General features: G+C 40.3%; 1 protein-coding gene and 1 long non-coding RNA gene across 2 annotated transcripts in view; one reads left to right on the forward strand and one right to left on the reverse strand.

The window, feature by feature from the left end:
- The first annotated feature begins 195 nt into the window (after positions 1-195).
- Positions 196-16,432, forward strand: LOC122154817. The gene is made up of 4 exons (XR_006166906.1): positions 196-363; positions 6,690-6,797; positions 7,511-7,652; positions 15,463-16,432. It is a non-coding gene; the product is annotated as an uncharacterized LOC122154817 (long non-coding RNA).
- CDYL (chromodomain Y like) overlaps positions 10,517-24,390 on the reverse strand; it is a 100,489-nt gene continuing 86,615 nt past the window's right edge. The window contains exons 3-7 of the mRNA XM_042806955.1: positions 21,539-21,795; positions 20,768-20,940; positions 17,317-17,527; positions 12,505-12,648; positions 10,517-11,637 (exon numbers count right to left, since the gene is read on the reverse strand). Coding sequence (XP_042662889.1) covers positions 11,479-11,637; positions 12,505-12,648; positions 17,317-17,527; positions 20,768-20,940; positions 21,539-21,795 — 944 coding nt within the window. The 3' untranslated portion in view covers positions 10,517-11,478. The remainder of the gene's footprint in view (positions 11,638-12,504; positions 12,649-17,316; positions 17,528-20,767; positions 20,941-21,538; positions 21,796-24,390) is intronic.

A 24,390-nucleotide genomic window follows, 5' to 3' on the forward strand; every position in this document is an offset into this window, starting at 1 on the left:
GCTCAGGGGATGCATAGTCCCTGCTGAAGAAAGAAAACTGCTATTTAGATGAGCCCTTTCTAGGCAGGAAAAGCCTGCGCAGGTCAAATAACAGTACAAAATCATTTCACTGTTCCATCTTCTGTTAAAAAAAAAAAGTAATCTTTTTGTTTATAACAGAAGACATCAAAGAGGGTGCCTGATACTTACCTCCAGAGTTCATAGAATTGCTTGTTCAAGTTTCCCCATCCTATGTAATCTCAGACCAAGATTCTTCAAAGTGAAGCTCCTGAAGCCATGCCAGCAGGCCCTGTTTCATAGTTTTATGAACACTTCTGATCTTCATAAGTGCTGAATTCAGAAATTCTACCAGAACAAAAGTAGGTCAGTGTGACAGGGGATAGCATTGAATTTAAAGTTGTCTTGATACAAAGGTAATTGGGTGACTTTTTAGTAAAACATATGTTTAAAAAAAAAAAAAAAAAAGAAGAAAAGTTACTGAAAAAATGTGGTTAAACCTCTTATGATGGGCAAAACCTTGTAAGCTTATTGCAGAAGTTTTCCATGCAGGCTATACATGTGAAGACTGCACATTATGCATTGTGTGCATTTATGTATCGTAAATATATTTTAAATAAGGGATTTTTAAAATGTAGATCTAATCAGTATGTATTTCTCACATGCTTTTCCTGACAGCTATGTGTCGAAACCTTATGGTTACTGTCAGAAATATCAAACTTTACCATATCTTAGATCATAGGTTTGTTTATTTACACAAATAAAAGTAGGGATTGGGGAAAATCTGTAGCTAAGATTTTTGAGAAGTTGGAGGTTATTTTGCTTTGCTCTGAGGCTGTGTACACTGCAATATGCTTGTCAGTTAAACTGGTTTAGGGTTGTTTACCCATTCTGGGCACCTAGCCAGCCTAACTTACAAAACTGCAATTATCATGATTGTTAGGAATAGTTCCACTTCTTCCCTCAGATTTCTTCTGCCTTGCTTCTTTTCTTTTTCAAGGAAGTCTTAAATTTTTCTGTCAGTTCTGAGGAGACCCTAATTTTACCCTTAGGGGTTCCCACAGAGACACAGAGGCTCTCTGACAAACGTGATCCTTCCAGAGGCAGCAACAAGCAAGAGTGTTGCTCCTCAGGATCTCTGTAACATCTTTGTTGGTGACACAGACAGTGAGACTGAGCACACCCTCAGCAAGTTTGCCAATGACACCAAGCAGTGTGGTGCGGTCGACCCGCTGGAGGGAAGGGATGCCATCCCGAGGGAACTGGTCAGACTGGAGAGGTGGGCGTGGGAAAACCTCAAGTTCAACAAGGTCCTGCACATGGGTCGGGGCAATCCCAAGCACAAACACAGGCTGTGGGCAATGAGTGGATTGAGAGCAGCCCTGCAGAGAAGGACTTGGGGTGTTGGTGGGTGGAAAAGTGACCACAACCCAGCAATGTGCGCTCACAGCCCAGAAAGCCAACTGTGTCCTGGGCTGCATCGAGAGCAGTGTGGCCAGCAGGGCGAGGGAGGGGATTCTCCCCCTCTGCTCCATTCTCATGAGACCCCACCTGGAGTCCTGTGTTCAGCTCTGGGGCCCCCAACCCCAGAAGGACATGGACCTGCTCGAGCGGGGCCAGAGGAGGCCACAAAGATGCTCAGGGGGCTGAAGCAGCTCCCCTGGGAGACCAGGCTGAGAGAGTTGGGGGTGTTCAGCCTGGAGAAGAGAAGGCTCTGGGGAGACTTTAGAGCGGCCTCCCAGGGCTTAAAGGGGGTGCAGGAAAGGTGGGGAGGGACTCTATCAGGGAGTGTAGTGATAGGATGAGAGGTAACGGTTTTAAATTGAAAGAGGGTAGATTTAGACTAGATAAAAGGCAGAAATCCTTCCCTCTGAGGGTGGTGAGGCCCTGGCCCAGGGTGCCCAGAGCAGCTGTGGCTGCCCCCTCCCTGGAAGGGTTCAGGGCCAGGTTGGACGGGGCTGGGAGCACCCTGGGCTGGGGGAAGGTGTCCCTGCCCGTGGCAGGGGGGTGGGGACTAGATTATCTTCAAGGTCCCTTCCAACAGAAACCATTCTGTGATTCTGTGATCAAATCCCTGCTGTTCCCAACGAACAAAACCAGGTCTTGCTGCCAGGAGACCAACAGTGTTCAGCGTTTTTTAATTCTGTGTTTTAACACAGAATTTCTAAATATGTGTCTAATCTGAAGTCCGAGAGGCTTTGGCATTTGCATCATTCCTTATTTATGGCCACACCATTTTTGCTGTAGTTGCCAGCAATTGGTTGGTGAATGCTTCTGAAGTACTGAGGTGCTCCTCCACAAAACACAAATCAAAAAGAAAGAACTGGCTCCAGGTGCTGGCCACCCAGCAGCTTTTGGACTGCAAACACTGCAAGGTACCTGTGGTCTGAAGGCTCTCGGGTAACACAGTGTTTACTGAGATGTTGCCTCTGGCTTCACAGTCTCCGGGAGGGACAAGCCACTGCTTCTGTCGGGCTCCTAGATAACTCCTTTCCAACTCTTCCCTGCCTGCTGCGCTGGCTAGACGTAGACGCGGATGGCTTTAGTTATTGGGGAGACCATGCTGGCAGGCGCAGTTTCACATTGCTGGAGTGAGCTGGGATCGCAGCTTCCCTTGTGAGAAAGCCTGCGAGGTGGTGATAGTGCGTTGATCTGATGGGGAAAGGGGGCAAGTCTGCACTCTTAGCAATGTTGTACGCTGCTGTTTTTTCATCAGAGATTTTCAGGGTCAGGTAGGGCAGCGGTCCAGGCAGGGCGCATGCACACTTTCGTGCAGCTCTTGGAACAGAGCTCCTGTTGTGCCCAATAGGAAAAACAGATGTAGAAAAGCCTTAAACTCAGCTGTCATCCTTGCGAGGAGCTGTGCCTGTCGTTTGTTTTCTGTAGATTCTGGGTGGGATGCTCTGATTCTCCTTTGTCCCTGCAAGTCGTTTCAGTTTGTGATGAGGCAGTGTTCTGAGAGAGAAAATTCAGCGCTTATCGTGCTTGTGCCTTGTACTGCTGGGCTGCTCTGTCTTCGGTGATAACACGTTTCTGGGGAACGTGCCATGAGTCCTTGCTGTTAGTGCTGGAGCTCTTCTCAGGTTACAGTTGCTCTTCATCAGATGAACTTAGAGGAGCACTAGGAACATCAGAGACAGGGAAATAATGATAGTGTGTCAGGTTATTGTGGATTGCTGGCCAGAAGTTTTCCATCATGGAATTTCTTGTGTTCAAACTGACTTCGTGGGGTACAAAACTCTGCTAAGGATTTCTGAAGTCTCTAAATGTAAAGTCAGGGACCCTGTGCGTGTCTTTTTCTAGATGCTGGCAAAATTACATTTATTTTCAGCCAACCAACCTCTCTCAGGAACTTCAGGACAATTTTTATATGGTTTATTTGTTTAATTATTTTATATATATTAGCGTTACAGAATGCTGTATTACTTGCTTATTTGGTTTTGAAATCAAAACCAATTTACCAGTGGGGGAATGTAAAAAGAGAGATCTTATGTGACATGCTGAGAATGGGTGATAACCGGTTCAGTGGCAAAATTGCAGTTTTAATGTCTCTGTGTCAAGAACTGTCTAGAGGCAGATGTACCACATCTCTTATTCAGCAAGTTTTGCTCCCAAAGCATTGCTAGTACGTGATCATTGGGTGGACCTATCCTGCTATGAGGAAGTGCAGTGAGGGAACTGAATGGCATTTTAATACAAGCTAACCACAGCTTTCTGGAAACTGTTCACGTATTTTCAGGTTTTGAGCTATCTCATTAATAGCATTCTTGTGTGCTTACCACTTTTTTTTTTTGTTTTCATAGAAAACTATGTTTTGAAGCAATTATGTGTAAACTGTTTAATGTCTGTGAAAAATCTGTTTGCTGAGCTACAATATCTAAATCTGTAGCAGAATATAGAAGAATTGAGTGAATGTGAAAAACTATTGTTGCCCTTTTCTGAATGGTTGGTAGTGATGCTGGGGGTATCCATTGTAGGGCAACCTTGGGGCTGCATCTTTTTAAGGATTAAGTGCAATAGCCTGTCTTCTTGTGCCAGGACTTTCAGAAGCATAGGGGATCTGGATTATTTTGTAAGTGTTTATTGTACTTCAGGGCTGGGTTGTGTAAGGTCTCCAAATTTCTGACATTACATCATTAGGACTAGCAATTTGCAAAGATCTTCTGTTGAAGGAATTAGAAATAATGCTGCTGCCCTGCAGACTACTGTCAATAACTTAAGATGCTTAGGATTCTAGGGGAAAATAAATCTGTTCTCATGAGCTGAAATAGATTGTCCAAAATGTTGAAAAGATTGTGGAGTTGTTGCCCCTGTTTTTTCTGTCAGACTGGCTGTGGTGGTTTATTTTGCTTCAAGAAAATAGATGTCAGGACCTGACTTTTTTTTTTCTCTTCCCTTGGATGCACGGACTTGTTTCATTTCTATCCAGAACACAAGTTTCTGTCAGCGTCAATGAACATGTAATTCCTTCAGAAACATTCAAAAAGAAAGTGTGACTTCAGTTATTCCTAGGCACAATGTAATGCTGGCTTCAGAAATACTTCTGTGACTGTTTCAGCCCAGTTCTTGAGATCACGAAGTTAAGTTTCCACACTCCTATTTTGACATGATTGGCCTTGAGAAGCCTACCAAGAAGCAAGCAGAAAAACTTGTAATGGACAAGGTGTCTTCCCTTTGCTTTCTTTGATCCCCTTGATTCAAGGGGTCATCCAGTTTAAAAAATCCCAGCTTTGCATTGTTTTAATTTTGTTAACTGTTACTTAGCATACAAAATAATTCTTCCAGCATGTAAATTCAGGGTTTATCAGGTTTCCAGCTTAAATCCCCACCACTCTTTCTGAGTGTAAAGCCCAGGGGAGGCACATGGTAGAGAGAAGAAAGGGAAGAAATATGGGTATGTGTCTGTCTTTTGACATTTGAATATGGAATGAAAACTGTTATTTTGGTGTTTTTACTTTACATCATGTAGTGCAAGCATGATTTCTGTGGAAGTGTGTCTCTCGGTTATTCCTGGCTTAGCAGGTGGTTTTAGGTTTGTTTAGGTTTGGGTTTTTTAATAATACAGTTTCATTAAAGATCCCAGTCCAACTTGACAAGCTCAGTGAATTCCAAACCCATTATATTTGTAAGGAGCAGCATCTGCGTTTCACAAAAATTGCTTGTGGCAGCAGCCGGTTTGCCCAGCACCTGACTGGGGTGACTTTGAGGGTGGCCTCTGTGAGTGCCTTTTCCAACTGAGGCAGATGGTACAATGAATTTTATGAAAATTAATTAATAAGGTGGAGGCAGGGCAGACGAGCAGGACTTGGAAGATTGTTTATATTCTAGGTTTTGTCTAGCAATCAGAACATTTTGCTGGATATGGAAGTAAAGGGTTACGATGAATGAGTCTTGGAAAGCAGTATCTAGGACATACTGGGGGTTTTTACCACATTATGAGTTAACTTCTCACCCTGCAGAGTTACATAGTTGCTCTATAGTGTCTGTTTAAGAAGTTACATCCACAGGACATGGTAAAGATGTGTTGTTACATTGGACTTAAAGGTATCTTCTTAAGTGGCTCAAGTGGTTACATATCAGTGTGACCCCAGTGACAGGATTACTGTTCAGCTTGATTGATAGAGGCAGATCTTGGAAAAAAATGCAAAATTTCAAGGAGCTGCTGAGGCCAAAGCTATGTTTCAGGTGCTGTAAAAGGCATGTATTTGTTTTCCTTTAAGTATTGCAATCCTGTTTATCCTTGAAGAAACAAATACATTCTTTTTCTTAGAACAAATAACTTTTTCTTTATGCTTCTCAACAGACAGGGTAAAAGATGATCCCTGTCCTACCTGAAACATGGAAATTGGTCTGTACCTATCTCTCTTCTGGGTGATTTGGCGTCATGCAGCATGAGATGTTGGGTTCTCAAAAACTAAAGCATGTAGTGTGGCAGGGCCTGCTGAGCCTGCAGTACTAGCCATATAGGATGTTTGGTGGATGATGACTGGATAGTTGGAAAATGAAGGCAAGTGGGTTTTTTCACAGAATAGTAGAGGTTGGAAGGGACCCCTGGAGATCATCTGGTCCCACCCACCCCCACTCAGGCAGGGCCACCAGGAGCTGGTTGCCCAGGACTGTGTGTGGACAGCTTTTTAATATCTCCAAGGATGGAGACTCCACCACCTCCCTGGGCAACCTGTGCCAGTGCTCGGTCACTCTCACAGTCAGAAAGTGTTTCCTGATGTTCAGAGGGAACCTCTCGTGTTTCAGTTTGTGCCCACTGCCTCTGGGCCTGTCACTGGGCACCACTGGGAAGAGCCTGGCTCCATCCTCTTTGCGCCCGCCCTCCCTCCAGGTACTTATGCACATTGATGAGATCCCCTGAGCCTTCTCTTGTCTGTTGTCCTTCCGGGAGATATCAGGGTGGTTGAAGTCCCCCACGAGGACCAGGGCCTGTGAATGTGAGGCTCGTAGTCTGCCTGAGTTTAGGCATAAGTATTGATAATGTGCTCCACGCTGCTGTATGGGACAGGTAGATGTCCGCCTGGTGCTCTTGTCAATTGTATCTTCCAGCACGGAGGATGATAAGAATGAGGACTTGAGAGAGAATAACTACCATTTCTTTACTTCCTCCTTCAGCTCCTTTGACTTCTTACCGGCTGTTCCTTGGTGGTTTCTAACTCCTCTCACTTGTGTTTTTCCCTGTGCAGGAGGGATAAAGAGGACCAAAAGAACTCCATTGCCACCTTCTCGTTTTGTATTGCACTTCAAAATCTTTGCACATCATACTACTCTTCATCCTGCAAGTACCTCATGAGGTAATTCTATTTGGTTTTTTGATTGCTATTAAGTCTGGTGCATGACTTAATCTGCCGGTCATGTCCCTTATGAGTATGAGAAAAAAAATGCAGAGAGCCATGAGTGAAGTATTTTCTTGAGAAATTTCAGGGGCTGTACAGAACAGGGCCACGGTGAGCTTGTGCTATACAGAGGCTCTCCTGAGACTTCTTCCCTAGGAAGGAAAAATTCACCTGTGTGCCATCTTCAGTATAACTGAGCTCCCATGCTGCGTGACTTAAGGCTGCCAACTCAGCCTCTGCTACAGCTCTGTAAGACAGCCTGTGTGTTGACAGCTGCTGGCAGTTCCTTAGGATGGAAAATCATATGGCAAACAGTAACTGAGTTGAGGTATCTCCTCCCTCCTACTTTCTCCAGAAGCATACTTGTCATGTCCCAGATGCACGTGAAGTGGATCAACTTCCACCAACAAACCAAGGTAGAATATAGGCTCCATTTATTGAAGAAACTCTCTCCTGTCCACTTGGCAAGAAAGGTTTTGTTTGCTGCCTCATTCCCTAAATGTCTGCAGTCCTATTTTATCCAGTGTTTGCATAAAATATGAAATATGAGTGTAAAGTTAAGCGGTCGATAGCTCAGCATTGTGTTTTTCTGTTCTTTTAAAGTATGCCTGACTTTAAGAAATAAATCTCACCTAAAACAATCATTTAATTCCCCTGAACCTTGTTTTCAGAATGATAATGGTGCAGCTTCTGAAGCACAAAGGAGTGTCTTTTAGCAACATCAGCAATCCAGTGAAGGACTTGCTGAAGGAAACTGCTTCAAATCCTGGATTCATGCAAATTAGGAAGTTTGAACAAGGAAAATACCTACAGGTGAGCTCAGATCTTCAAATTACCTCAAAATACCTTTTGTTGTAGGTTAGATTACCCAGAGCTAAAAACTTTTGCTGCTTTTTATTTTTGCTCAGACTAACCTAACAGGAGGGTGTCATTCAGCATACACAAGAGGCTTTCAAACACCTGCATGTGCATTCAGCCCGTGGTGCTCTGGCACTGTTTCCTGACCAGGAGAAAAGTTCTCTTATTTGCTTCCAAAAATAAACTTGAATGTGATGGAATTTTTGTGGGGAAAGAGTACTCTATAGCCTCAGTGCAGTCTGGTTGCCACTGCTCGTCAGTGCCGTGTGCTAGTGCAGGAGGTGTGACCTATTTCAGAGTGAGAACTAGATGTCATAGAGAAATTCCTGCACTGCATTATCAAGGCTCTTGGGCTACGTTTAAGTTTTGGCACCAGCACTGACTGTTGCCTTTCAGTGTGTCTCTATGTTCCGTAAGGAATTAAGCAGATTGATGCAATCAAGATAGCAGTCAGTCTTGACAGGAGCCCTGGGGGCCAGGACTGATCAAGGCTAAAGCTAGCTGAATTTTATATTCCAGTACCATTATCCCTAATTCTGCTAGCCACTGACTAGACTTCTGATGCCCAAACGTGTGTTGTGATTTGCTTCCATGCCTGAAGGAAGAAAAATGATGAAAATATCTTCCTTGTTAAAAAAAAAAAAAAAAAAGCTATATAAAAGTTCTGTCAGGCACATCAGTACTAGAATCAATGTAGAAAACCAATTTTAAAGTACCAACTGCTTCTGTGAGGCTGCTGCTCCAACTGAGGTGCCTTAGAAGTCGTGCTGGCTTCAGCAGTGTCCCCAGGCTTCTCCTGGGGCCCAGCCAAACCTTTGTGGCTACAGTTGCCTTCAGTCAGCAGAGGCTAAAGCAGATGCTGTGGGTTAGTTTATCTGTGCAGCACTGCAAATTTATGTAGAACAATACAAGAGTCAGCAGTGAACCAGGCTAGACAAAAACTGTCTTCTGTGAAGAAGCAGCCTTGAAAACACTACTTTTAAAATGTCTTAAGTCAGCATTTATGATCTCTCAGGCCTTCTTGCTTGCTAGTAGAAGTCTATAATTTTTCTGTCTTTGTTCTATTATGGTTTTGCTAAGACTAAACTAGACGGAACTGTGATTTTCACACATGGCAAAGGATATTTACTAACCTATATTGAAAAGAGCAGGATAGTATTTTCCTAAAGAAACAGTATCCCTGTAGTCCAGTATATAGACAAAATGTGTATGTTGTTTCTGAATGACAGCATAATTTGTTAATAGTGTAATGTTAGTTATTGCTTTTAATATAAAGGTAGGGCAGTTGCACAGTGACAGTGGATATGAATTGGTCTGAGGAGTTTTTCCAGTCAAGACAAGAATTTACATGGTCACCAACTTATTCATATCTTAATATGCAAATTGTAGGCAGAACAAAAAATGAAGCTAGTAGAATTTTTTTTCCGGTTGAATTGCCTGCACCTTCAACTGATTTCGTTCTTCTAGATCCTAGGATCTCTAGATTCAGTCCTCTGGTACAGTGAAGTTCTTTAAGGAAAGCATAAGTAATCCTCCAGCTGAAATAGATGCAATCTATGCCCAAATGCTTCTTAGAGATGCTAGAAAAGGGATCTTTATATGAATGAGTCACACTCCAAAAGGTTTAACATCAGAGCACTGCAGGTAAGGTATCTTTCCTTTTCCGTTCCAATAAAATCAAAATCAGCTAAGGAATTCTCACTTTACCACTGCACTGGAGGGAAAATGACCCATTTTTAAGTGATTGAAAAGAACCATTTACTGGAATATTCTTTCAGAACTGTAACAAAATAATTAAGAGTAGAATGACTTTCTATGTCTTCTTCCCCTGTCCACCTCCCCTAAGAGAAAATTTCTATACAGTTTCTAACAATAAATTAATTTTCAACTTTTAATTTGAAGGAAATAAAAGCTTATATAAGCTCTTAAGAAGAAACTTGAATACCGAAGTCTTTAATTTTCAAGATTTGTTTAGGCAACTCTTTCTTTAAAATCAGAACTGAAATGTCTTTGAAAAAGACAACTACATGGGAAACACCTTTAAAATGTGTTAAGAAATATTAGTTTTATTTAACCAGTTTTCACAGCTGAATATTTATTCTATAAAAACTTTACAGATTGTACAGTTTATATATAAGTTCAAACTACTAGAACAAAAAAGTAGGTCCCACAGATGCAAAAATACTGTACCAATCCAAGGTAAAGGCAGATTTACACACTGTACAGCTCTCCACTGGGAAGGGGAGGTGGGGTCAGTTCCAAGTAAAAACTTCAAAACTGTACAAAAATAAGGTTTGATTTCTTTTTCATTCTTCATAATACATTCAATAAGATTGCAAGCACAGATACCCAAGTAATAATAGATATCTGTAGTCAGGAATCAATAACCACTCCTGAAAGGAATGCAAAATAGGTCTATTTACACAGGGCACTCTTTTACACCATACTGTATATAGTGTATATTTAAAATAATAAAAAAGCATAGACAAAGAACATTAAACATCTAATATAAGGTAGTTTTTTTTTTTTTAAAAAGGAGTTTTTTTTTTTTACTTAATAGTGTGCCAAAAGGATTTTAACTTATTAAATAATATATTCTAAGTGAACCTAAAATTTATGAACATAAAATGCATTTTTGGTGTAATACATCAATTAAACCAGCAAATAGGAAAAAAAAGAACCAAAACCCAAACTGTATATAAAGTAGTATTCTCACCCACCAACAGAAGCACTTATGTAGTTATTAAAAAAAAAAAAAAAACAAACCCAGAGAGACTATTTAAAAACCCACTAAAACTAACTTATAACTTAGGATATTCATACATAAGATATTCAGTGATTCACTAATACTGCAAAACAAGCTTTTTTTTTTTTTTTCCTTTTTTTCTTTTCTTTTCTTTCTGTCTTTCTTTCTTTCTTTCTTTCTTTCTTTCTTCCTTCTGTCCCCCTTCCATTTCCCTCCCACTTCCCCTCATTCCCCTTCCCCAAGAGACAGTGGTTTCTTCATGCTATCTGGGTAAGAATTAAACATATTCCTGCCCCATTCCTCCCACCCCCCTCTATACCTCCCCCCAGAAATGGACAGAGTGTTTTCTTAGCATTAATCCTGAGCACACTCTCTTTTGGGGGATATTTGATTTAATCTTACTAGGGTTTAGTTACCAAAAATTTTAGAATGTTCCATTACTTGAGGTATTTCAACCTTCTGAGACAATGCCTTGTATCTTCGCTGACTCCTTGGGCAGTGAAAGTAAGGGCTGGCTAATACCCGTTTCAATTCTGTATTCTAATGAAAAAGAAAAGCATTATTCCAGACTTCCCTGCCACACAGAAAATAATGCAACACCATTCACTTTTTAGTCCATTCTCTATTTGATACAGTACTAGCCAAAGATAACAAAAACTAGAGCCTTTAAAGAGATGTTTGGTAGTGCACTCTATCATATTTTTTTAGCTTGTGTGTGTGTGTCTACATACACACTCTCACACACATATTACATTTTTTATATATATATATATATATATATAAAAAGACATATATATGCACACACATACACTTATGTGTGTGTATATATATCTATATGTAACAATCAGGGAGAAAGGAGTTTTGTTCAAATTTAAGTGATACAGTACTTTTAAACCCCTTGTCAATAAAAGGGGAGGGGCCCACTCCTGTTCCCAAGCTGAGCAAGGGGTGAGTTTATATAGGTTTATTTAAATGGGCATATTTTGTTTGCCCTGCTGTCCGAGAAATACAATTCCAGTGTCAATGGGCATCTCATCAGAACTCATCAATTTTCTTCTGCAGGTATTTTAACATTGAGTCCATCCCTTGTGCTGAGCCCCAGATCTTCTTCAAAACTTCACACTCCTTTTCATTTGCTTGTTCCAAGTCCACTTTCATGATGTTACGTACTAAAGCTTTGGATTCTTCAAGTACCTAGGCAAAAAAAGTGGGTTGGGTTAGTCTTACATGAGAACTGAGCACCGTGTGTGCTTACATGTTTATATGGACACACCCTGAAGCTGATTACGAACTCGAGCTTATCAGTTTATCGTAACTATTAATATATACATACAGTTCTATACTGATAACTAGAGAAGACTCCAACTCCATTTTGGTGAAGGCTAATTGTAACACTGTTGTCCAGATCTTCTCTAATAACCAGGCAGACATTGAATCTCTTGAGCATTTAAAATAAATGGAAAATCATGTTTAGAAAACTACTAATCTGTTTCAAAATCCAAAATTTCTAATGCATAGACCAGTTAATTTGTACTGCATCTCCTCTCATAAGAAAGTAATAGTAGTTTTAGCTATCTTGTGCAACTACTGCCAGTAGTGCACACAACCACAAATGCACTACGAGTTACTCATAAAACTCTTAAGTTCGACATAACATGAAAGACCGCATTTACTTTGTTGGAAATTTAAATTACAACTCAAGATTTCTGTGTTTCTATGCAGTTGTTAGGGCAGCTGTTTACACCGTTGACACTAGAAGTTGGACTTATGTGGCTATGCTAAAACCAAACTATACTGTGGAGGCCAATGCTGTTTTAATGTTCTTAACCACAACATACTATGGCATATGATAAAGAAGACTCAGATATAAACTTAAAAACACCATCCTCAAAAACCCAGAAACAAAGATACATAAGAATGTTTGAAAAGACATGGCTACATTAAAATGAAGTCCTTGTTTCATGAAAATGGTCTTGTTTTAGGAGGACATAATGATGTAGTCCAGTAATACTTAGATCAACTCTTAGTAGTCATAACTGTAAGAAAATAAAGGAAACTTACGACTGAATTACATGTGACAAGTTCCTTAATTCGAACCATTACTTCTTGTGTGAATGTTCCCGGCCAAAACACTTGAGAGACGAGTCCTTTGGCACAAGCTTCCTGCGCAGTCAACTTCCTTCCACTGAACAACATTTCATTGGCCTGAAGGGATAAAAAGTTACTTCTGGTATGAAATGTAATGAGACAAAACTCGTTAAAGGAAAAATGTTCAAAACAAATAAGGAAAATGCCTGCACTATTTGAAATAGTTTTATGGTAGCTCTTCCAACTTTTAATTAATAAAGAAAAAGACTTGCCTACAGATAGCAGGTCGGTGGTGTTGACTATACTATGTCAGCAGTTAGGAAAATACGGAGGTCTGTGATTAAGGGTTAAACATGAAAATGTCTTTTGTTGGATGTTCATTAGCTCTAGCTTTCCTGCAGCATTGCTGACTTGATTAACTGTCTATGTGGTAATAGGCTACAATTCCTGGCAGATCTGTAAAACAGCAACAAATACATCAGCTTGCCCTCTATATTAATGTCATTTGAAGCCATGAAATCTTTGCTAAAAAGCTTCATTGTCTGTAAACTATGAAGAACGGCATCATTTTGGTAGTAGACCTCCTAGGAGGGAACTGCTAGTCTTGGTAGAAAGTTAAGTATTTTGCAGTTGAAGGGGGTTTTTTTGTACTGAAAATATTTGAAACCTAAGGATATGGTTTATTTTCAGCACTTCTGAAAAGCCTTCAGCAGTATTTCGTTTATGATGCAACAGATAAAATACCCGGATCATCTTAGAATTTGACTTCCAAACCCCAAAGTTAACAGGATATATTCCAATTTGTGATCAAATTCATGGAAAATAGACATTTCTGTTTTATTCAAAAGTTCAATATTGAACTGATAACTCCTTTCAAAAGCTGATTTAGCAGTCTTATTTAAAAAAGCCCAGTATTTAAAAGATCTTGTACATAGTTTAAAGATACAGAACAGAGTACTACATTCTATGCAATAATGTGATTTCTAGTTCTGTAAGTCTTTTTAATTTGTAATTATCATACACTTCACTATTTATCCACATCCCTATTAAAGCTTCATCCTACAACCATTTATGCTTATACTTTAATTCTGCCTTTAGTGACATTTCTTATATAGTCAAACTTTGTTTGCAGCAACATCTGCACAGAAACAGCCAGTGAAAATTAAAAAGTTGGAGTAGTTGTCAACCTCAAAACAGCCAACAGTTTTACTGTTTCTTAATGACTAATTTACATTGAAAATATGACAAAGTGATCGCTGGACTCTTGAAATGTGGGCAATACAGCACTATAAAACACCCAAACCTGACTGGTGTAACATTTCTGAGGACAAAACTGTGAGATTTTTAATGTTTTCTAACACTGGAAATTTTGGTAATTATTACAGCATCTTTCAGTTAAGGGTCTCAAGTTACGTAGTTACTATAGGTAATGTTTCTAGTATTGCCGTTTTACACAAGAAGAAGTTTGAAAGCTCAGATGCCTGTTACTCTTTGTAATGAAATACGAAGTCTGGGTTCTCCTGGTGGTTTGGTTGCTGACTCCCACTCCCTTTGGCATGCAGAGAGGGAGATGGTTCCTAGGATCTTTTACATTAAGTTTATCATCAGCCCATCTCTCATAAGTGAATATGGAAAGTTGTGATTCACAAATATTAAGTTTAAAAAAACCAAGCCTCAAACTAAAGGTATAGGTGATATACCCCTGTAATTCTACCTTCTGTGAAAGCAAAATCAAATATACAAGATTCATTAACTATCACAGCTCTACCTTCTAATTTTCCAGATTATATGTGAATAATACTGACCTGAAACGCTAGCCAAAAACCAGTTCATATACACAAGTTTGTAAAAACAGAAATTATTTTCTTAAGGAGATATGGAAAAAAAAAAATTCTTCCAAAATAATTTTTAAAGATACTTAACATTTATATCAAAGAACAAAACATGAGGTCAATCTAACTGGGAGTTAGGAAGGTCAGAAATTTAGGTCAGCTGGTCAGGTCTACATATTCTTCGTATGCATACCTTTGGTGACCAGGATAAAAATGAATGCTAGAAAACCTTCATAATTTTTTTTTTTTCTGAAACTCAGCAGCAGTGCTGAGTTCTCCTGAACGTGAAAACCCACAAATGATAACAGTGCGGTTATCTTATTTCTGCCAGCTGTAACACAGCATTAGCAGAAAACCTCACATGAGATGGGTGCTCCCATTAGTGTTCTCAGCTGACAGGTTTTGAAGGGAAACGTTTTGCTCTGGCATCCTCAGTTTTGATCTATACACAACTCGTGCCAGAGACCCGCTACTGAACAAGTTTTAATCATCTAATCGTGCCTTGTATCTGCTGCGAAAATTAACACACTTGGTGGTTACTTTCCAAGAAGTGTAGTACAGCAATAGAAAAGAAGATGATAAAAATATTTCATTACTATAAGAGTCTCATCAACAACTCCCATTTTCTACTTGGTGTTTCTCCTTCCACCGAGGAAGGCCCCTGGGACACGCTCTGGTCGCTCCTTTACAGCGAGTCCTTCGAGGCTCAGGGGCACCTTCCGTGCCAGCCCCCCGGCGTTGGCAGCCGTGGAGCCCCTCAGCTCTTCTGCCCTGGGACCAGGAGGCAGCTGCCTTCTGTGCTGGGCGGGGACGACAGGCACTATGGAAATGGGAATCCCTCACCGCCGGCAGAGAAGCGTAAGAAATACTGCCGAGGGTGCTGGAGCCTGAGAGGGGAACCTCGGGGGTGAAGGTGATCAGGCGGCTCCCGGGCGTTGCACCCAGGACCAGAAAACCAGACCAAGCACTCCCCGGCAGACACACAGTAACAACATACCTCCCCAAACCGAAGCCACCTTAATCTCTATCACAGATTATCTTCAAAACTCAAAACCCAACTTTTTGAATCCTTCTGAAATTCTTGTTCTTTCCAATAAAGTATCAGGTTTGAATCCTAAGGTCTGGGCTTCACGTTTCCTGAATTAACTCTGTGGAACACGTTCTGTGAAAAAAATCCCACCGTGACAGACCTGCTCACCAGCCAAGAGTGACCCAGGAGGGAAGGTATTTCCAACAGTCTTGCACTTGAAGATTTTTGCATAATGGCTGATAATAAAAAGAATGCGCTGAATCTGACTTACAGGAGATATGGGTGGGTCTAATACTGCTGAATCAATAAATTTGTAGCAAATTTTACCATGCATACAGACACCGTAATTCTTTCTTGTGTATAATATTTTAATTTTTCCCCCCTGAATGTTTCTCATCTCACCATCTTTTCTTTCTGCTGACTTCTTTCTCTCTTTTATAGGCAGAAACCATGCTACCCTATCAAAATTTTTGGTGTAATTTCTGAATATATTTAATGGAATCTGCTGGTTAAAGTCCAACTTTGTTCCATACAGCATTAACATTGCTATACTGCAGAGGGTTGAGGATAGTATGAAAACAGTGGAGTTGTTGGGGTTTTTGCTCTCTTGTGCACTGAATTTTATGGAATTGTTATCTCTAGATGCTTTCAATTTAAATTTTTATATTAAAAAATGAGACCATTCACAAACACACATGAAAGAGGATACTAGGGAAGAGCTTCTTGTGTATTTTGTACAACTTCTAAAGAAATGAAAAGTAACAACCACAAGTCTCTAAAGGACGGGGATGGATGGAATGGATGGATGAATGGATGGATGAATGGCCAAATAAACAGGGAAAGGAACAATCAGTAGTTTGAAACATGCTAAGATATTAAAGATACTCTTTTAACTGTTAATATATTTCAGTTACCTTTTCTGTTCTCTTCTAATAACTAAATCCAGAAGTCACACAATTAGTCATTAGATCTGTTCATGCTTTTAATATATCGAAAACTGTATTTTTAAATCAATAAATACCTACAGGGAAAAGTTGGCTTTTATAATAAACAGTAATTTAGGAAAAAAAAAGTGTAGCTACAAGTGCTTGTTTCATATTGTTACTATTTAACTGCAAATTGGAATGGGACATAGGTCTAAGTTTTCAAAGAACACAGCATAAAAAAAATAGCAACATGAAAATAATGTAGGCAAAAGATTTGTAAATAGCTTTGTTACATTTGATTCTTTCATTTATATTGGAAAGCAAGAAAAGGGATACTAAGTAACATGTGGCTTATGTTTTCAGCAACAAAGTGCTACTTTTTTTTTTTTTTCATTTTTCAATCCAGCAACACTTTAAATCAAGTGCAAGACTGGAAAAAAAAAAAAAAAAAAAAGCAGCCCTTCATAAATGGGATTTGGCCTGAGTATTTCTTGCGTAACACACTAGTGATAAACATCAGCGGAGGTCTACAAAGTGAGGAAGTTCGACACGACTTTGAGAATGAGCGCATGGAAGCTGATTTACCAATTTTGCACGCTAGCATGGGACTGCTCACAGCTGGTGAGCGAGCACTCCGTGATGCAACACCACCGAGTGCAGCCCGGGCCGCTCTCCGCCAGGCACCGGCGGCAGGTCCTCACGAGGCAGGAAAGGTGTGTCCTGGAATGCAGGACATCGGAACCCTTCGGCCACCGTCAAGGTTGAGGGTGCCTGTGACATGGGATTAGGTCCCGTGCGTGTAGGTGAAGACTGCGTTGCAACAGCATGGAGCAGAGAAGCTATAAATACTGGTTTCTCATGAAAGGTTTTCATGAGAGAAAGGAAAAAAAATAAAAAAAATGCAACACAGCAAAGGTGAAAAGGCTTGAAATCACTCCAGATAAATTATCACAGCTGCATTGTAAAGCTGTCAGCCCCTACCCTGCAAGCTACTTACAGAAGCCAGGCCCATTATCCGGGGGAATGTAAGGGATGAACATCCATCTGGACTTTGTCCAAAAGTAGTGTATGGTGTCTGAAACCAAGCCTTCTCGTTAGCCCAAACCACGTCACACAGAGGCAATATAGACGCTCCAAGTCCAATGGCTGGGCCATTTACTGCTACAATGATAGGCTTCTTAAACTGAATAAAAGTATTCACAAAATTCCTGAAGAGAAACAGAAACATGCACTCACTACATATATAGAAAGAATAAAATATACCAGTCCTTGAAAACTTGTTAATAGCTCATTTCCTCGGCAGCATCACTTTCATAACCAGCCTGACAGCGTTCCCTGACGAGGCGGTTAGCTTGGCGGACGAGGGGAGAGCAGTGGCCGTGGTCTGCCTCAGCTTCAGAGCGAGGCTTTCAGCACTGTCCCCCGTAAGACTCGGAGACAAGGCGTTATGTGTGAGCTGGATGAGCAGACAGTGAGGTGGACTGAAAAACATCTGAATGGGTGGCGATCAGTGGCACAAAGTCTAGTTGGTGGCTAGTGATTGGTGTTGCGCCCCAGAGGGCCCGCGCTGGGTCTAGTACGGTTCAACAGCTTAATTCGTGGTCTGGATGGTGGGGCAGAGCGGACCCTCAGCAAATTTGCTGATGATACAAAATGGGGCTGAGACACCAGAGGGTCGTGCTGCCATCCACAGAGGGACCTCCCCAGGCTGGAGAAACGAGCTCACAGGAACCTCACGAAGAGCAACAAGGGGAAGAACAACCCCAGGCACCAATACACGCTGGGAAGCAGCTTGGCAGGAAAGGACCCAGGGGTTCTGGTGGACACCAAGTTGAACCTGAGCCAGCAACGTGCCCTTGTGGCAAAGGAGGCTAACGGTGTTCTGGGCTGCATTAGGAGTGTTGCCAGCAGGCTGCGGGAGGAGATCCTTCCCCTCTGCTCAGCACTGGTGTCCAGTTATGGGCTTCCCAGTGAAAGAGAGATGTGGAGCTACTGAAGATGGTCTAGCAAAAGACCACCAAGCTTGACTAAGGGACTGGAGCGTCTCTCATGTGAGGAAAGGCTGAGAGAGCTGGGACTGCTCATCTTGGAGAAGAGAAGGCTTGGGGGAATCTGGAGGGAGGGCACAAAGAGGATGGAGCCAGGCTCTTTCCAGTGGTGCCCAGTGACAGGCCCAGAGGCAGTGGGCACAAACTGAAACACGGGAGGTTCCCTCTGAACATCAGGAAACACTTTCTGAGTGTGGGGGTGACTGAACAGGCAGCCGGCAAGGTTATGGACTCTCCATCCTTGGAGATATTCAAAGCCCCTGCCTGGACGTGGTCCCAGGCAACCTGCTTGAGCAGGGGCAGGCTGAACAAGATGACCTTCAAAGGTCCCTTCCAACCTCAACTATTCTCCGATTCTGGGAAAGCCAAGCACTTCTCCCAGCCCAAAGCAGCACAGTAGTTGGGCAGGTGTGGATTTAACACCCCTCCTACAAGCACCAGCTGACACTGTGCTTGTGGTACATTCGCATGCCACACAGCCCTCTCTTAGATGAGGCTGTGGTCATCCCTTACCTCTGGGCACGAAAACCATGGTTACAGCCCTGCCTGGACTTTGCTGTGCTTATACGACATTGGTATAAAATATCTGTTTTTAAGTGAAGATATAAGATATAGAGCTATAAGTAAAGATGGGCAAAACATTAATGAGTTTGCTTACGGAGTATTTCTGGACTTCTGGGAGATAGTAAATAAATCTGCCTTTTTAAATTACAAAAAAGCCATAAATAGTAGAGGCCCATTATCACATATTGCACACCTTCAAACTTTCTTCTCAACTTAAGTTACAAATGCATATTCTTATCCTCGTTATCAAGACAAAATGACAATTCATTTCAGTACCCACAAAGCATGGATGCTTACACGCTTCTCTGTTCTCACACAGTGAATGTCATCAAGAGCTTCTTAGGAAAAAGCAAGAGTGTGTGTACACACATTAGGCCAAGCAGAGACTTCTAAAACCTCAAAGTTGAGGTGAGGACATTTCTCAGTTAATAGCTACAACCTACAGTGAAAAAGTTGTCTGTATTTACTTTGAATACACGACAAATTCTGATTAGAATACAGTGTACAACATACAGTTGTCAGCACTGGTAAAGCACTCCTTTCCTCTGAATGACAGATGATTTCTCACTTCCCTATCAGATGCTGAAATATGGGATTTTGATTAAAGATTTTTTTAAAAGGGGGGATTCAGCAGTAATTTTAAAGTTTGGTCTTTATCTGAGTTACATGGGTTTGTATTTCTGCAAAACAGGATATCTTTACTATATTGCATCCATCACTGAGGGTTATCATGCTGCTTAACTCATTCTAGTGAGCTGAAATAGATGAATGCAAAAAAAATTTCTGGGACCATCTTATGCAAGCCGTCATACAAACACCCCATCCAGAGTTAACATAATTTTAAATCATGGCTGAATATTCCAGAGAGAGCCATCTCTAGCATATAGATATGAAACATACTATTATTATATACGAAGGGGAAGCTCATAGGTGTTTTAAGTTGCCTTAATCCATTTTGTTAACAATGAAGAATAAGTGAAAAAATCAGGCTTCTGGAAGGGTCTGAATAAAGCTAGTGACAGAAGTTCAGCATGAAGAGCCTCTGTCCCCTGGCCACATCTAAAGAGCAACTCTTACATGGAATGATTGAAAAATTGCCTTTGAAAATAAAATAACTATTATCATCTCTACAAGCCAACTGTGCTTCCAATGAAACAGGCTTTACATGTTGCAAGGCCTTTTTAGAGAGACATGAGTATTGATAACGACAACAGAACATAGGTGGCTGAAAGAACACAGATACTCTGGAAGCATACAGGAGCTAAGCCAAAAGCCCAGGCCCTCAAAACGAGTGTTCAAGTGATAAGCTACTTGCCTGCACTGTTAAAATGTGCCTCTAAGTTCCATACTTCTTCCCATATATACTCTCCTAGTTTGTAGTAGTTCAGCACATTTTGTTGGAGCATTAGGTTTGGTACCCAGCATTGGGATGATGCTCACTAGCATCAATCTACTCCTCTGAAGTACCCGTCATTTCACTGCTCTGAATGTACGATATTAAGTTACCCATTCAATGCACATCTTGTATTTGTGTGTGTTAAATTTGTTTTCCTGAAACCCTAGGGCTGTTCAAGTCTTTTAAAATTGGTTTTGACTGGAGGAGTATTACCATACTACCAGTTTTCATAGTTAAATTTTAGTAGTAAAAATAGTGATGCATGAAATGACAACCCAAATAGAAAGGGACGGGGAGCACAAAGTGCTGCACGCTATATCACATAACAAGTGAATGTGAGATTGTGTTGAATTAGAGGCTTTTGAAATAAAAAAGATAAACCAAGCCAGGCCACATGATGAAGAATACCCACTCAGATGACTGAAGATAATCTTACATACCTAATGGCTTCTGCCATCTTAGTGCTTTCCTTTTTCCTGTCATCTGTTAAACGTCGTATAAAATAAATAAAATCAAGACCACAGCAGAAAATGCTACCGACTGCACTGAACAGCACAAGTTTACTGTCATCTGCAGCTGCTGTGTTCAGTGCACTTTGGACTTCCTTCATTACCTGAAAAATCAATAAGTCATTAGAATCTTTTTATTCCGTCATTAAAAAGCAGCATAAAGTTCTCCTCCCCCCCCTCTCCCCATGACAACTTCACCATCTGTATTTTTTCCTTAGGATCCACTCAACCGCCACATTAGAAAAGGTAACTTTTTTCCTTATCCAAAAATAAAGTCTTTAAAAAGTATTAGAAGCTTTGCATTTCAACAATGTAATTAGGCTAGGATAATTAAATCATTAAGAAAGATCTATTAGATGTTATCTGTAACTAAAGCACTCATTCAGCATTTCTGTAATTTGGACAGCAGATGGCACATGCAACCAGTTCAGAAAAAAAAAGAACCTTAATTCAGGCTAAAGCTTGTTTCAAGTTGCACTTCATAAATCGCCACGTCTTACCTACAGCTCCATGTTCAGACAACATAGTTCTTAAACTCAACTGTATAACACTTAAAGTCAGTTGTATGTGTAACATCTTGCAAGCAACAACCTGCACCTTGTTTTGTGTACGTTTATGCCAGAATAGCAGGCATAAATGAGGCAAGAACTTAGAATTCCTCCAGCACCCTTCCCCCCCACCAAAAATCTGAATTGTTCTGACCTCTGGATTTAGTGAATTATTTTCAGATGATTTTGTTGATAGTAAAATGTGTGTGAATCCATCTTGTTTCCTGACAACAATGTCTCTGTACCGGTACGCACTCTCCGTTTGTCTCACGCTGAAACGTAGCCTTTTGTCAAAAGGTTGATCTCTCCTGTCATCAATAAACCTTCGTTTGCTGGCTGTCACCCCTGTTACAGATGTCTGTATGTTGGTTGTACCATTGGCTGCTAATGCTTCCATAAAGGTGGATGTACCTGGAAACAGTTTAAACAATACCATTCTATTAATTACATTTTATTAGCTCAGCAGTTTCAAAATCCCTGTTAGCATGAAAACATGCTAGTCATATTAAGCACACACAGTAAACATGAGACTCAATCCCCTGGAAGTTACTGAAATGTTACACAAATAGACACTGTGCACAGAGCAAAATCAGTGACAAAGGGATCCAAGAAATTCATTTTGCAGTTGTGAGAAAATATATTTTCAATGTGTCAAACAGACCAATCACCATATACTCATTTTCAGAGGTAGGAGAAAGATTTATTTAATGTTCCTAATACCGGTGCACTTCAGTAGGTTAATGCTCTACTTTCTCCAAATCTTTAAGTCATCTAACAGCATCAAGATTGCAAAGAAAAAGCAGAAGCCTTCCATTTCAAATGTCAGGAGAAGTTGGTATACAGAAGAAAATGACACGTAAAATAAGCCAAATAAAGAACTTGATTGACAAGATCATATAAAGCAAAATATTCTTTAAAGGAAAATGGAAATGAAGAAATACAGACTACGCTTCTGTGAGAGGGAAACAAGATCCACACAGTGGTGGATATTTTAATGGATTCATAGACAATGAGATATTTCTCAAGTCTAAACATTTTTTGCTATTAGAATTGGCAAACAGAGCATTCAGTCTTTCTGGTCTTGTTCCCAGTCACTTAAATAGACAGAATTTGAAGGCATGCAAGCAAACAGGCCATTCCTCATGACACAGAAGGGACAGGTTTTTCTGTACTCCACGTTAGAAACACAATAGCGAAAAATTAGCATTCTTAAGAGAAAACAAGAGAACAACACGGATCTATAATCCATCTGTACATTTAAGTCTCCAAGCAAAATATCCACAAAATTTGTCAGATTAAAGTAATGGAGTATAGGTAGGGGAAGAGACAGTGGGGTTGAGAAAGTTGGAAAAAAGTATTGTAGGCCCATATAGGAAAGTTTTGAGAGCTTTTTCCTGAGAACTGAGGCCTGAGACTTTGTTAAATTCTACTGGAAACCCACAGCCCTTATCTCACAAACAGGTACTTCGGAACATCATGCATATTATGTGGTACACTTAAACCACATATAAGTTGTTAATTAAATGCCATTGATGGATCTTGCTTAATTCATTAGTATCTTTCTGAAGAAACTATATTTTTGAAGTTCTAATAATATGCAATGCTATGCTTTTTATTTTTATTTTTTTTTAACAGGATACCTCAAACACTTGTGGGTCCAGTGAAGACATTAAACAGGCTCACCTAAATAACTGGAATATCCTGTATCTCCACATTTTAACTGTATTCAGATATTGCTTATTTTGACCCCTATGAAGTATGAGATATTAAGAGAAAGACTGATGAAATTAAAATTTAGAACATTATACACTTTTCTATGTGTGTTTCAAAAAATTGCCTTCAGATATGAAGTCTTCATATCAAATATTTTAAAATAAATAAATCTTTGATTATAAATCTGTTACAATTAATTAGGCAAGTTGTCTGTCAAAGAAGCCATAGATCAGTAAGGTTTTATTTTATTTTGAAGTCTTCCTTGTGCTAGTGATTTAGTCCTCATGCCGTACTGCTTTTTGTAAAGAAGTTAGGCAACTCAAGGTTCTTCAGTTGTTTGAAGAGTAAGAAACTGAATTCAGTTTGTGATCAGTCTCAGAGACAAGAGGTGAACAAAATGAAATGGAAAATTAATCATTTATATAGTCACAGAAGTTCCACGTTTTTCCTAAGTTCTTCACCGCTTATCAAATTCCTTTTTTCATTTCAGCAGAATACATACAAATTTGATGCATACCAAATATGGAGTTGATGAGGGATGCTTTCGATACTTTTCCCTTTTAAACCATACTATGTCCCTTACTTTCCTTTAAAAGAATTACCTTCAAAAGGGATTTGCAGGAATGCCACCATTGACCCGCATTTCATCCGGAACACAAGATGAAATGGTATCACTGGCCACAATGGCTTCTTTTTCCATAGGAAAGGTAAATTACAACATCTGAAATCACCTCTGATTTCTAAACCTTGATATAAGGGCTTCTGTCATAGCCATAGTGAAAAAAGTGGAGAACCAGAAGAGCACAATAGACTAGAATAAGCTAAAAAAAAGGTCAGTAAACTTGTGTAAGAGCTTTGAGTAGATCTTTTCCCGTGACCCATACTTCCAATGATGTACTCAAATACCAGAAAATTACTTTTGAGATGTAAGTGGCAATGATTATACACTTTGAGAGACAAAACATTTGGCAAGAGAGACCAAGATGTAAACACCACATGCCACTCTTCATGCTTATTGAATTGGCAAGAGACCTTCTGAGTTTATACGTAAACTCTGTCTGCACTTGTCCATAGTTGCAGTTTCAAACCACGAACAAGGGACAGCTGCAGGTCAGTGGAAGAAGTCTCCTACATCCAGTCTTGTAAGCACACTTTTAGGATACTTCGACTGGAATCAAAAAATCTGTCATCTTTAAACCCGTACCTCTGCACGGGGAGATTCGGCCGGCAGGGACAGATTAGAAAATGGCACCAACAGAGTTAAATTACGGTCATTAGTGTTTGTTGTTACTG

The sequence above is a fragment of the Tyto alba genome, unplaced genomic scaffold (assembly GCF_018691265.1).
Source record: "Tyto alba isolate M040663 unplaced genomic scaffold, T.alba_DEE_v4.0 Super-Scaffold_48, whole genome shotgun sequence".
NCBI lineage: Eukaryota > Metazoa > Chordata > Aves > Strigiformes > Tytonidae > Tyto > Tyto alba.